General features: G+C 44.5%; 1 protein-coding gene across 1 annotated transcript; it reads right to left on the bottom strand.

Moving 5' to 3' along the window:
* Positions 1–2,306: 2,306 nt before the first annotated feature.
* PYGO1 (pygopus family PHD finger 1) lies at positions 2,307–13,242 on the bottom strand. The gene is made up of 3 exons (XM_083183865.1): positions 12,847–13,242; positions 7,905–7,993; positions 2,307–5,381 (listed from the first exon to the last, which is right to left on the bottom strand). The coding sequence occupies exons 1-3, from the start codon at positions 12,872–12,874 to the stop codon at positions 4,308–4,310; spliced, it is 1,191 nt and encodes a 396-aa protein (XP_083039991.1). The 5' UTR covers positions 12,875–13,242; the 3' UTR covers positions 2,307–4,307.
* Positions 13,243–15,574: the final 2,332 nt, after the last annotated feature.

The following is a 15,574-nucleotide window of genomic DNA, read 5'->3' as shown; positions in this document are numbered from 1 at the left end:
CTTTAATTCGGGACACATTAATTACACAGGTTCTGTGGAAGTTTAAAACCAGGTGATATGGAGTCTTGAAGTCAGCCAGCCACAGAACCTGTGTAATTAATATGTGTCCGGAATTAAAGGGAAAAGGTGGTAACCCTAGTCATGCTTCATTACGGATATGGTGGCACAGACACTTTTGCATTCTCGACCTATCTGCAGGTTTCCAGTGGTTGCTATGTAAGGCATATTGGTAGGACACAGACCCCCCACAGTGTGTTTATATTTATATACGGTACTTGTTTCCTAGCACGGCCACAATCGTAAGTAATCGTGTCCCTTACTTAAGGGACACGATTACCCCCGATGGACCCGATTTCTTTTGAAATCAGGTCCATTTTGCCGGCTAGGAGACAATATCGGGGGCATCGCGTCGGTCGGGACCATTAACATTGGTCCCGACGTGACCGACGCGATGCCCCCGATATTTCCATAGGCTTCAATGTTAAAAAATATTTTAACATTGAAATCTTGTCGGGAAGGTAAAATATCGGGGGCATCGCGTCGGTCGGGACCATTAACATTGGTCCCGACGCGATGCACCCGATTTTTGCATAGGCTTCAATGTTAAAATATTTTTTAACATTGAAATGCTGTAAAAATGTTAAAAATGTGAAATGGGCCAATATGACCCATTTCACATTATAGATGTCCCTGTCGTCACCCCACGATAGACGCCAACCCGAAGCGTGGCGAGCGCAGCGAGCCCGCGAGGGGCGGCGGTACGCGTCCTCCGACCTTTTCATGCCCTACTATCCACTAGGGCGTGGAGTGAGAATAGAATAGTGTGGCGAGCGCAGCGAGCCCGAAGCGTGGCGAGCGCAGCGAGCCCCGCGAGGGGACGCGGATACCTTCACAGTTATACGCGTCCCCTTGCGGGCTTTACAGGTGTCCGTGGCGACGCGGACACCTGTGAAGCCCGCGAAGGGACGCGTTTACCTGTGAAGGTATCCGCGTCCGCTCGCCACGCTTCGGGCTCGGTGGCTCGCTGCGCTCGCCACACTATTCTATTCTCACTCCACGCCGACGTGGATAGTAGGGCATGAAAAGGTCGGAGGACGCGTACCGCCGCCCCTCGCGGGCTCGCTGCGCTCGCCACGCTTCGGGTTGGCGTCTATCGTGGGCTGGGGTTAACGCGCTTAAATTTGGGGGGGGTTGGGAATTTTTTTCATTGAATCCAATGTAAAATTGGGTCCCAGGGACCCAATTTACATTGGATTCAATGAAAAAAATCGGGTCAAAAATCGGTCGGTCGCATCGATCGCATCGCATGCGACCAAATCGCATGCGATGCGATCGACCCGATTTTTCCGACACGACCACCCCGATCTGAATCGGTGTGGCCGTGCTAGGAAACAAGTACCTTATATACTACTTACAGCTGTACACAAATCCAATGCTGGATAGGGCAGCAATGGATGCTACTGTATAGTGTTATCTGACTGTACAAAGATGCAGAATAATGCGATGTAAAAAAAAAAAAAAACAGAATTCCATCCAAACTAGTTAAAAAGGCTGTCAAAAGGACTGCTTCTGCAGTGTACTTTCACTTTGAGCTGTGACAGTTTTTAACCCACAAACTCTCCACACCACCCCCGGTACCCATCTGCTCCTACCTGCAATTTCTGTCTTCACAGCTCCCTCTCCCCATTATCCAGCAAGTTTGAAACAGGATCAGTGTCCCTGCAATATGCTTTCACTTTGTTATGACATGTTTTAGCACACAAAAGGAGTAATTTGGTCAGTCGAGTGGCCTCTAGTGGTCAGTGGCAGTACTTCACATCATAGGAGGTGAGGAGTAGTTAGCATATATATGAACTTTATTACGCACAAGTAGGTTTGCCTCCATCATTTTACAGGAGCCAACCATAAATACTGTGATATTAAAGAACCCTACCCAAGTCTCAGTCTGTGGCTTCCTGCTACCGCTACTGTCTCTGACATGCAGACCTGCTCTCACCAACATAGCCAAATAAGTAGACCAGTCACTGCATTCCAGAAGATCTGCTACAAACGTTACAACAAGCTTATCGGCTAATAAAACCGTTTTACCGGACAAGCGAGTGACGAAGACTGACTTCAATAAGGCAGTCAAACATCCGTAAAATAAACAGTTATGATATGGCTAGATAAACCACCAATAATTACATGACTCACCTTCTTCCATAATCAAATTAATGATCTTTAGTACTACAATACTTTTAGCAAGTGAATCCATTACAAAATAATAATAATTATTATTATTAAAAAAAAAACAATATGCACATGAATTGGTTATTTTCTTTTATTTCGCCAATTATTGGAAGAGTAAAATTTCCTTCTGATCTTCGAGTACAGAGTATTTCATTTCCTCTCCCAGTACTTATCTATGCAGTGTCAGGGAAAAGCTTCAGAATTACAAGTGTATATATTAATCCCTTCTATCATCATAAAATCACAATATAGAACATTTCTAAATGAAATCATTGATTATTCTAATAGTAATTCAACAATCATAAGATCCGAAAAAGCAAACTCTCTAGACTTGCTCTTTAATGACGGTCTGTATACGAATTTTTTAATGATTTGCATTTCCTGATCACTTATGTGAATAGCCCTTAAAATATGGCATAAAGACAACAGATGTGAGCAATATATGTATATATTTTTTTTCAAATGCCTTTATGCTTCATAGGGTTTGGATCATTTGGTCTACAGCATGTTGGCTGACAAGCATTAGTACGACATGATTCTAGGTCGACACAAGCATTAGGTCGACATCGGGTTTTGCACTGTTTTTTTGACCCGAATGTCAACACAGTTAACATGGACACAGTTTGAAGTGCACCGCATCCCCTTGCATCGCTAGCAATGCTTTGGGTTCGGCACACTATTTTATTCCTCACACCACGCCCTAGGGCAGTGGTTCCCAACCCTGGTCCTCAAGTACCCCCAACAGTGCAGGTTTTGCAGGTCTCCACACAGAATCACAAGTGCTATAATTAGCTCCACCTGTGGATCTTTTCAAATGTGGCTGAATAATGAGTGCACCTGCAGGGTGACCTGGAAAACGTGCACTGTTGGGGGTACTTGTGGACCAGGGTTGGGAACCACTGCCCTAGTGGATGGTAGGGAATGAAATACCGCCTGTCGGCACAAAAAAGTGAAAAACTGAATGTCTACCTTTTGACTGTTGACCTAGACCATGTCGACCTTGACCCATGTAAACCTAATGGTGTCGACCCAAAGCTTGTCGACCATCATGCTGTAGACCAAATGACCGTATCCCACTTCATAGCAGTAACAAAGCTTGCAGGATATTTGTTTGACATCAACTTAGCAGACACTCTATTCAATAAAGCACATTGCCCCTCACAGTTAGCTCAATAGCTCGTATGCTCTCAAAGGCACTTATATTTATTTTATTTTTTTAAATACTTTGTGTCCTTGCAAAAAAAAAAAAAAAAAAAGAAGAAACCATGATAGCAAAAATAAACAGCCATTAATCCAAAGAACTGTACTTCAAAGTGCTAATTTTATAAATATTCAAGCCATTTTATAGTTAAATCCTGAACTCACATTTACAAAAAGGGATTGTGTGCCAAGTGCTGAGATTAAAACATACCCACTCTCTAATGATAACCTTCCATGCAAACATAACACATGCCCATAAATGCAAAGTTGTCTTTCTATAAAATTCCCACTGTGCAATTTCTAAGATCTGTTGAGGTTTCATTTTTTGATCCCCTTTAACATCCTTGACGATTTCACAAAAATGAAAAAAATAAATAAAAAAAAAGTGTCATTCTATATAGTGCAAGATATTTTAGAGCAGCATATAGTTATTAGGGCATCTGGCAGAGTAGAAATGGAGATATTCAAAAAGGTCTCTCCGCTAGTATTAAGTTATCCAAATTACAAGGTGACAATTCTGTAAAATAAAAATAATATAAAAAAATTGAGGCACACGATATCATAAAACAGCGTGCTCAGTTTTGGATATCTCGAGCTATAAAAGTAGTTGAATAATGGTCACAACAATTTTTATCTATAGCAGTGAGGTAAAGATTCAACTCTGACAAGAAATAACAGCTCAATCATTACTGCAATGGTGTGTAAAAATAAACAATGTAACTGTTGGGGTTCACCTGGGTTGGTTAACAACAGAACACACAAGTCATGGCAATTAGTCATAATTATACACAAGTCATGGCAATTAAACATGAAAAGGCACTTTATAAAAACACAATTGCCATGAATCAAAATAATAGGCTGCTGGCACATTCCTTCATCTATTTTCTAGTATGCACCAACTGAATATCCTTCTTTGCCATACAAGAATCACAACCCCAAATTGCAGAGGCTTCAGCAGTCAGTAGTGTATAGGCAATCTCAGTTAGCCCAGTGCACGTTCGATGGAACCACTTCTGACAAGAAACTTCGCACATGATGGCATCTTCAAAATTATTAATTTCAATGCAACAAATGCCACATTGGTACAAAGCGTCCGTAGATAAATTGCTGCAAAAGCTAGACTGAAGAAGCCATCTATTGCATTTTTCCCTTGGCGTTACATCACCTTTTACCAGCCTAGAAGGCTTACTACGAGTTCTGTTAGTACCACAATTGGTCAGGTCTACAGTATCAGATTGTGATATTTTTTGTCCTACCAACTGTTTTTTAGAACTTCTTATATTTGCAGAAGAATAAGTGAGATGATCCGAATTAGTTTGGTCTTCAGATGTAGTGGGGTTCTGGTTAAATTTTTTCATATGTACCGAAATCAATTCTTGTTTGGGGTGGGACATTGCTGGATACATAAATGAAGGTGGTGTCGGAGAAAATGAATGGTTGCTCTCCAACTGATGGTTAAAATTCATTTTGCCAACCTGAGGTCTGTAAGAGGAAACCTGAAAGTCATTTCTTTGGCCGGAATTCAGACTGGTCATGTGATAGACTTCTTGGTTGTGGTTCGGTCTAAAGTGTTGCCCGGGCATAACGATGGTGTGACCTAGTCCACTGCTAAAAAAGGCCTCATTTTCAAAATTTAATTTGTCCTGCATAGTAACATCAAAGGAGAATGTTTTTTCTAACTGCATTCCCTTTAGGTCTTTTGAAAACGATAGTTGCTGATCTCTGAAAGTTTGAGTGCCACCATTTCTGGAAGACCTTTTAGGGGACATATTAGGCGGCATCTTAAAGTTATTAAAGCTTTCAATATTGCCATATCCGGGTTTACCAAAATAGGTGTACCCTGAAAGGGAGGACACACTATAGTCATCATCAAAAGGATTGGAGGCTATAAGATGGTTGGAGCTTGTGTTCGTTGGTGGAGCATATTCAGAGAGGGGAGGAAGGGAAGAACCCTAAAAGAAAATGAAAATAAGTCCCACAAATGTCACAAAAGACTTCAGGAAACACTAGAGCACCAAAAAATTATATATTGAAACTAACAAAATGTTTAGGCTTTAACAAGCAGATTCATTGGAGGGCAGATTCAATTACACACAAGCTTCTGGTCGCTGCTTGTGGTGCACTTTTTTGGCAGTTCATGGTAGGCAAATTCTATTCACATCTCTAGGAGTGCAAACAGAATTTGCCTTCTACACTCAACATGCATAAACTGCTGAGAAATATTACAGCAAAGCACGTGTAATTAAACCGGTCCCCAAGTAATGCCGCCTCATCTGTATGTATGGGGATGTGGTGTTAGGATGCCGCGCTGTGGACTAGTTAAGTGTGATGGGCTGCGGGGTGGGACAGGGTACACTACAGATACCTGGATGGATAAAGGGAGATGACACTCAGCGCTCACAAACACTCAAAATGGTGGTTTTACATATATTCAAAATGAACAATCAGACTGAGGTGGGTATATATATGACAATTTTATTTTGATAATAATTGCTCTCAGTTAATTGCGTAAAATAGAGTCAAATACTCTTGCTAAAATTGGCGGGTTGCTCAAAAATCTGCGCAATGAAAAATAGGGATTTGGATTTTAAAACTCAAAAAGCTAAAAAACTAAAAGGCTGCTAATACCGGTATACACAAACACGAGGAGGGGTGGGGAACATACATGTGCACAGACAGATAGTCACTGCGTTACCAATTGGATTTGTACTTATCCAATGTTTATAATGGATGCTATGGCTCAGATTTGAGCAAAGTACCTTGCCTTGAACTCGGGAGTCTGCCAGCATACTTCACCCCAGTCAGTAATGTTGAAGTAAACTACAGCGTACTGGCGGGTCCAGTTATACTCACTCGACTAGTTTCATGAGGAAGCCATCTACGGTGATAGTGGTATTGTTGGACTTCTCCCATCATGGTCCTTATATTGGCTTCTTGATTGATACTAGACAGGTGCTGTCCCTGCATCATTACCCCCCTGGGTCCCGCCGCCGCGTCACTTACGGGCGGCAGGGGAGCGGCGTCACTTCCACTCTTACTCTTTTCTCCTTATGGCGGCTTCCTTCCCCCCCCCTTCTACAGCATACTTTGCTGGGGGGAGTGGGGAGTTGCTGGTGTCCCGCCGCCACGTCAATTCCGGGCAGCTGGGGCGCATTGCCACTTCTGCCCTTTCTCTCTTCTCCTCACAGCGGCTAATTTCCGCCCTTCTGTAGCATGCTTGGCCAGGGGAGTTGCTAGCATCTTTGGCTGCTCTTTTCTGTACCACCCATTATGGGAATGCGAACCAGTGTTGTCATCTCTGCTCGTAGTACTTTCTGCATATCTGTGTTAGTGGGTAGTCCTGTACTTTTCCTTTGGTAGTGCTTATGCAGTATGGTGCGATCCACTGCTCCTGGTCATACAGAATAGGGGCTGATTGTACATGTACATATACGGGGGGTGGGAAGACAAACATCAACATTGGTGGGGGGGGGGAGGATGACAGGGTGGGGAAACAAAAAACTTTTGGGATGAATATTATGGGAGTATCAGGTTAGGTGTTTATATCTATAAATATAGGTGCACCAGTCTAGACTAACAGAATATCTAAATATTTGTACTCAAGTGAAGGGGAAGGAAAATTATGAATGTATATATTGATATATATGTAAACCTGGGAATGAAAATAAAAATATATAATGATAAAGATTATATAAATATATAATGATAAAGTACTCTGTAGTGCACTTCAACAGCACTGATGGGAGTCTGCCAGCAGACACTTCACCCCCGAGTTCAAGGCAAGGTACTTCGCTCATTTGAGCAACCACACCCACCAACATCCATCTTTGCTCAAGTACAAATCCAATTGGTAACTCAGTGACTATCTGTCTGTGCACATGTATGTTCCCCACCCCTCCTGGTCTTTGTGTATACCGGTAATAGCAGCCTTTTAGTTTTTTTAGCTTTTTGAGTTTTAAAATCCAAATACCTATTTTTCAGCGTGCAGATTTTTGAGCAACCAACCAATTTTAGTACATTTTACATATATTTATATGTATTTCGTTCAACCTTGCTTATAACCTGTTTTTTTTTTAAGAGTATTTGTCTCTATTTTATACAATTAACTGAAAGCAATTATTATCAAAATAAAGTTGTCATATTTGTACCCACCTCAGTCTGATTGTTCATTTTGAATATATGTAAAACCACCATTTTCAGTGTTTGTGAGCGCAGAGTGTCATCTGTATGTATGTTTCTGGATTTTCATACATAAGAAAGGCACCACAGCAAATAATTAATTGAAATAATTAAGGAGCGCCGTAGTGTGTGTATGTGCACCCCATATCTTCTAAAATTTCCACGCTAAAAAATATTCAAATTAAAGGTAAAGCCTTTTCAAGAAAGCCAGCAATAATGCTATAATACTAAGAAATTGTCCTTTACCGCTATAAATAACCCTAAAATCCAGTGATGTTAACTTATGTGCGAGTTACCTGTACACTTGATTTGCGCTTCTTTTTTTCAGGACCTCTCAGCTGGGAACTGGGCCTGGATAATCCTTCCACTCCCCCTAAATCACCAACTAAACAAACAGGTACAATGAGGACATTTAAAAGCAAATATTTCATTCATTTACAAAACTGAAAACCATCTTCTTTAAGGGCCTTATTCTGGTTCGGTCGGTGCAACGTACATACGGTCCGTTTCACCGTACTTTTCCCGTACACGGACGGTGAGCGTAAGTCCGCCCACAAAACATCTGCATACGGATGGTCACAAACACCGACAATGGGGAGTGGCGTACACTTGAGCGTACGCCACCGTATACGGACGGGTCTCGTCCGTTTTCACACCGACATCTTCCGTATATCGGAGCGTACGCCACAGTGCATGGACGGGTCTCGCCTTTTTTCAATGGAAAACTCAGCGTGTGTCACCGATCGTGAGAGTGAGCGTACGTCCGTGCAGGGTGGCATACCCTTCACATATATGGCACTGCAAATCTTGCCTTTGAACTATAATTAAGACATTTAATTAATTATTCTAACTGTTATTCAATAATTGTTTTCTATTAACTCAATTGTCTACCTTAATAAACACCCTAATAAAACAACATTTTAACCCTCATTACATGTATATTTATTATGTTCTAGTGTGGCATTTTAATCACTATCTATGTGTCCCCACATTGATTTTACTTTTAAATAAAGTTATGTTGGTGTTACAGTGAAAAAGTTGACACATGTCGACTTCTGTGAATTGAGTGTCCTGTTTTTTAAAGTATATAAAAACACTTACTGAATGGGTGTAAATGGTTATAAACTAACTACCTTGGCATATATAAGCAGGTCTTAAAATGAATCTTACCTAAAATGAAACCAACCTTTACATGTAGAGAAGTGTAGAAAGATAAGCTTCCAATGTGTTTGTGGGCTGTGTGTGGCTTGCAGGTAGTGAAATCATGGTTTTCACTTAATAGGCTGCAGCATTGCTTATTACATTCAGGTGTAGTAATCAGCATTAATTAGCAGACCCAGGCGTCCGCTCTCATGCGGTATCTCTAGGGGTGGTCTGGAGCTATCTTTGGCGTCCGCCTATTTTTGGCCCAAAATGCACGATGCATTCGCCGATCGAGCGGTTGTAGCACCGTACATTTTTGGTGCACACCCTTGTGTACGCCCATGTTTACACCCAGTTTTCCTCATTATTCCGGCCGGTGCCATAAAAATGTCCCCATGCCGCCCACAATGACCGTACTCTTGCGGACAGGTTTTTTCGCACGGAGAGACCCGTCCGTGAGTGGTGTGAGGTCGCCGCACATGCGCATAGCGAAAGCTACGCATGCGCAGATGAAAAAAAAAACCCGATCCGCCCGAATACGGTTCCACCGTACCAAGCAGAATAAGGCTTGTAACTTGCTGGAAACCGAAAAAAAGCCTTCAGTGTAGTTGTAGGATCAGAATTTTTAAGCGAAGTTTGTGTGTAGATCCAATTATTTTTTTTAACTATATGCACATAGTACATTTCAGCTTAAGTTTTAACAGAACCATCCTTTACAGTCTCTTAGGATAAAGATTCCAGAAGGATGATGTACTTTGGTATTCCTTATGCTGTAGGCAATTTGCCCTCCTTTAAGGACTGGTAGTGATGGCATGGGGCCACTGATTATCTCACTATAGCTACTGCTTGCCTGTATTGTACCATAGTGGGAGAACAGATTATTCAGACAGTTGACTGGGCCCAAAATGGCAGCTTTTGGCTATATGTGCCTTATTTAGGAGGATTTTCTGAGTAGTGCATTTTTACTTTGATCATTTGTGAGAAATTTCAGTTTTATTTGCTACAATATTGTACAGGGCAGACTCTCCAAACAGTATCAACAGCTGACACTCTTGCTGGGTGGTAGTAGTGAAACCTATGTGATTAAATATTACAGTACTGCTGGACTCTAAATGCCCATACACACTGGGTGACTCGTTTGTGAAAGCCGCTCAGTTTTCCCATCTGAGTGGCTTTCAGCATGAAAGCCACCCAGTAAGTACAGGGCAGCGATGAGCGGCGAGTGCTGCTGTGCACTCCCGCATAATCGTTGCCGGCTGCCACTCATCTGCTGGTATAACCAGCAGATGAGCAGCTTTATGGATGGCTTTCCATAGCACTGCGGAAAGCCCCCCCCCCCCACACGCAGACAGCGCCAGGCAGGGGGAAAGCCGATCTGTGTGTATGCGCTGAGCGGTTTTCCTCCCAGCGATGACAATGATCATAGCTGTCCATACATGTTGGGCAAAGTTGCCCAGTATGTATGGACCTTAAGTTGGTGAGTCATTTATACAGACAAAACTAAATGCACATCCGCTCAGACAACTCCTAGATTCCAGTGCTCAAAGGCACCTTTTGCAGCAAAGGTCACAAGTGCAATTAGTAAGCACACAAGAGTCCTCTGAGGTAGTTGAGAACCCTGCTTTACACATTAACACTTTTAGGACAACCACTAGCCCACATCAGAGCAGAGATTATCCAAATTCTAAGGGGACTATTTTTCAAGCAAACTGTTTCTGCATCATTTTGTGCATTGCCATTGTGTGGCTAATTTAAAGATGTAAACTATCTTGATAATCTCACTATTCCCCATAGTTTTGGATACGGAGACGAATTCAGATCTGACGGCACAGTACATACCTCCCAACTGTCACGATTCCGTCGGGACAGTCCCGATTTTCGGGTCCTGTCCCGACGTCCCACCCGCGGCAGGCATTGTCCCGCTGCGGGGGGGTGGCAGTTGGGAGACCCCCCAATGTAGTAGAATAGACGCTGTGCGCATGCGCACAGCGTCTATTCTCGTATGAAAATGAGGTCGCGGCTAATTAGCATAAGCCGCGCCCTCATTTGCATACGCCACGCCCCCTTTTCGGGCGCTCGCGCGGCGAAGCCGCGCGAGTGTCCCTATTTCTTCGCATGAAAAGTTGGGAGGTATGACAGTATGAATTCGCAGTGGTGAGCATTCAGGTAGATTCTGCCTTGCCAGAGTGAAATCCCTCCCTACAAATTAATGTGCATGCTATCTGGTATTTTATGGCCTACCATTTTTTTTAATTTATTTACAGTTTCTTATATAGCGCAGCAGATTCCGTTGCGCTTTACAGTAGTAGACAGTGATAAGACAAACTGGGTAACAGACAGACAGACTTGGGGGTTAGAGGGCAATGCTGCAAGCTTACAATCTATAGGGATATAGGGGGGCATGGTGGGAGAACAAAATAGTGTGCCGAGCAAAGCATTGTGAGTGCAGTGAGCTATGCGAGGGGACACGGTACACTTCTTTACTGTCCATGTTGACATTTGGAACAAAAAAAGTGAAAAACACCATGTCGACCTTCAGTCATGTCGCCTGTTATTCAGGTTGGTGTAGGTTATTTTAGTTCCTCTGCAGTGGCCACACTTCGAGCATGGTTTATATTCGCCCACCATGTAGACATGGACCCAGTGCATGATGGGAAAGGTTCTCCTGGCAAATGGGATCTAGCTGCTACCCTCCATTTATGGGCTGTGCTGAAAAGATCAACTGCAATTCTCTGGCCTGGCAGCTTAGGTGAGACAGGCAGTTGGAGAATCTAATACAGGGTACACATTGCGGTGACCAATGGCGCAATGTATCACTGACCACAGCATTTAAATGCATGCGAACATTCCCTGGCACTTCCCATTGGTCATGCAGTATGCACAACAGGAAATGACTTACAGGAGTGCAAGATTTACAGTACATACCAAGGATGGGATGTATTAAAATATATAACCCAAAGGTGGCGATACCCTGCCTTGCGAAGAAGTGGCGGCCAGGTATTAGTACTAATCCCGCCCCAAGTGATGTGGCTGCCTTTGTCTTGAACCGCATCAGAATGATATATCATCCGATTAATCGTTAGTGCATACCTGGCTTTAGGGTCGCTCTGATACCCCATGTTTGTGATGTTGATCAGATGCAAGCAGCAGATCGGAGAAGACAGCAGTGGGAATCGCTTTTTAAAGGATGGCTCCTGCGATATTAGCATAACGTCTCAATCTACTGCTACCAGAGATGCAGCAGCAGCATCCTAGACTATGTACACCCCTCAATTGGTTCTGGTTGTTAGGTCAACAGTAATTAGGGGGACTAAGTAAAAACCGGACCCGGATAAGACACCGGAACGCCGGACCAGACATCAAACTCTGCATTCCGGAGCTTATAGTGTCTGGTCCGAGGGGTGTCCCATGCGGGGGGGTGTCTTGTCCGGGGGGATGCCTGTGATTGCTCACACCAGGGACATGGGGAAGGGGAGATTACAGCCTCCCCGTGTGGTCTGGACCGTTCCAGTTTTTATTACACCCCCGGACCATGCGGTGAGGCTGTATTCTCCCCCCTCTCCTCTCCCAGGTGACAGGTGCGAGAGCAGCCTCATCAGATGGAGCACCCCCGGACAGGACACCCCCGGACCGGATACTACAAGCTCCGGAATGCAGAGTTTGATGTCCAGTCCGGCATTCCGGTGTCTTATCCGATTCCGGATTTTACCCATACCCGTAATTAGGTCGACCACTATTGGTCAACAAGCAGAAGGTCGAAATGCACTAGGTCGACATTGACAAAAACAATAGGTCGACATGGCAATAGTCGACACATGAAAATGTTGATACGTTTTTTTCATTCAGGTAACTTGCTGAATAGTGTGTGTGAGTGTACATACAGCGTGTAACTGAAACAAGAAAGTACATGGAGAGAAATATGGCATTAAAGCAGCCGGGCAGAGAGAGAGAGATCGCCCATGTTACATGTTATATGCACTGGGGCAACTTCCTACCAGTGCGGACTGCGCGGACAGGTGGGCTATGCGGAAAGCACACGCCAGCTGGCCACAGCTACACAACACAGACCACACAACACTACACAAGTGCACAAACCTGCTCTGTCCCACAGTGATCGCTCCATGGGATCTCCCGGGCTTCTCCTAGGCCCCAGCCCTGCCCTCCCTGCACATGAAGAGAGTCCGGCCTGGGGTACAGCAATTCCTCTTATAAGGTTCCCGTCCTGCCACGGACATTACTAACACATGGAGCCGGAAGAGCAGCAGAGCCCCGGCCGTGCGCTGTCCCTCCCCCTCCTGCAGCACAGCTACAAGCAGCACTTTGCTAACTTTAGGGAGGAAGAGTGCGGTGGGTCCTGCTGTAGTGGGGAGTCGCCGCTGCTGGAAGTCGGATTACACACCCGGCAGCTGCCTCTACCTCCGCCGGGAACTATCTGCACAGACAGCTGCTCCCATAGGTGAGAGTGCGGGAGCTGTCACCCGGCTTCATGCACGGTGGCGAGAGCGCCATCTAGCGGTGGCTGCCCGGCCTGCCCCGGTCACAGGTTATTACAGTACAGTACGCTATGTGTGTGCTCAGTGCACCAGGGAAATCTAAATATAAACAAAGAACATATAGGAAATAAACCTTTGATTCCCCTTTCAGACTGCACTTATTACTGGGTAAAATGCCGGGTTTTTACCGTTTCAAATCGGTAATATGTCGGTGTGAAAGGTCCGTTTTGAATTTACCGGTTAAGAAAACTGGTAATTCAAAACGATAAAAAAAGTAGGGTCCTACCCGCTTCAGTGTCCCAGTGCAATGTGATGGGATAAAACGGCATTGAAATGATAATACCCCTTTCAGACCACACTTATGCCCCTTTCAGACCGCACTTTAAAAACGGTATATTGCCGTTTTTTTACCGTTTTAAAACGGTAATGTGTGCGGTCTGAAAGGTGCAGGACCAATTAACCGGTTAGAAAAAAACGTTTTTTCTAACCGGTTAAAATGCAGGGTCCTACCCGTTTCAGAACCGGTATTTTAGGCTCAAAATCGGTTCTGAAACGGTATTTAGGACCCAGCCAATGAGCTGGGTCCTAAATTCAGCACAGTGAATACTTAATGAGCGCTCATTAAGTATTCACAGCACTTTAGCCCCCCCCCGCGCGTGTCGACACCCCCCGCGCGCGTGTTGACGCCCCCCGCGCGTGTCGACGCCCCCCCGCGCGTGTCGGCGCCCCCCGTGTCGACTTACCCCGTGCCGGTATCTCCGCTGTGGTTCCCGGCACTGCAGCTCAGTATGCTCGGAAAGCACTTATGAAAAAAGTGTCTTTCAGAAAATGGCTGCCCCCATACGAAAGACAGTTTTTTTAAACTGGGTTTCCTATGGGGCAGCCATTTTCTGGAAGACACTTTTTTCATAAGTGCTTTCCGAGCATACTGAGCTGCAGTGCCGGGATCCACAACGGAGGTACCGGCACGGGGTAAGTCGACACGGGGTAGGGGGGGGGGGCGCCGACACGCGGGGGGGTCGACACGCGCGGGGGGCGTCGACATGCGCGGGGGGCGGTCGACACGCGCGAGGAGGGGGGGAGCTGCACGGAGGGGAGGGCTGAAGGCTGCACTGGCTTTGACCCTGTATTTGGAAAGTTTCCAAAAACGGGTCTGCCAGTGTCAAAAAATCGGCACTTAAACGGTAATATACCGTTTAAGTGCTGCGGTGTGAAAGGGGTTTTAGCTGGCAGACCCGTTTTTGGAAACGTTTCCAAATACAGGGTCAAAGCCAGATATGCGGTCTGAAAGCAGCATCAAAGGGGTAAAATGCCGTTTAAGATGTGGGAACGGGGTTAAGGCTGTCTGACCCATTTAAAAAAAAAAAACATTTTAAATTACTGGGTCAATGCCGTTTTTGCGGTGTGAAAGCAGCAGGACAGTAATGTAGCGCTATAAAACATGTTGATTGTGTACTTATGCAGACACAACTGAGCAAATATGCTTTATAACTTGTTACATTCAAGCTTTGGAACCTTATGGACAAATAAGTAATTCCCTCAGGTCATACTTGCCTACTTTTGAAAACTAGTTTCAGGGAGATTATGGTTGGTAGTAAAAATTTTGCACAGTACCCCATTGAGGGGGCATGTCATGCTCCATTTAAAGGGCGTGTCTAGTTCCATATATGGAGAGATTGTGAAAACAGATTGTGCACATGGCACCTAGAAGTGTGGGTGTGTGCTACTACATCTGAGAGGAATCTTTTAAAATGACATATCCAAATGTAAATGAGCCCCAAAGCAGTTAGTAAGATATACTGTGCTTGGTAAAGTGCTGGGAATGGAAATGGTGCTGACGATTCAATATAAATTTATCTATATCTATTTCCTTTTTTCCCAAAAAATGTAACAGTGTAATGTGGGCTAGGTGACATGAGGGAGATTGCTAGACTAATGAGGGAGAGAGGGAGATTGCTGTTATTTCAGGGAGTCTCCTGCAGAATGCAGGAGGGTAGGCAGCTATGGTGCTGATGATTCAATGTAAATGTATCTATCTCTCATTCCTTCCCCCCCCCCCCCCCCAAAATGTAACAGCGTAATGTGGGCTAGGTGAAATGAGGGAGAGAGAGACATTGCTGCTATTTCAGGGAGTCTCCTGCAGAATGCAGGAGGGTAGGCAACTATGCCCTTAGGTGCAGAACTAAAGACCGTATCATCAGGGAAGACATGACATAACTACAGCTTCTACTGTGTTAAGGTGCCCACACACTAGAACGATTTTTGGGCCTATTGGCCGATTTCCGATAAATCGGCCGATATATCATTCAATGTTTACCGATGCGTGCTCC

The sequence above is a fragment of the Crinia signifera genome, chromosome 4 (assembly GCF_055691185.1).
Source record: "Crinia signifera chromosome 4, ASM5569118v1, whole genome shotgun sequence".
NCBI lineage: Eukaryota > Metazoa > Chordata > Amphibia > Anura > Myobatrachidae > Crinia > Crinia signifera.
Note: the sequence above shows the minus strand (reverse complement) of the source record. Positions and strands in the feature narration are given on the sequence as shown.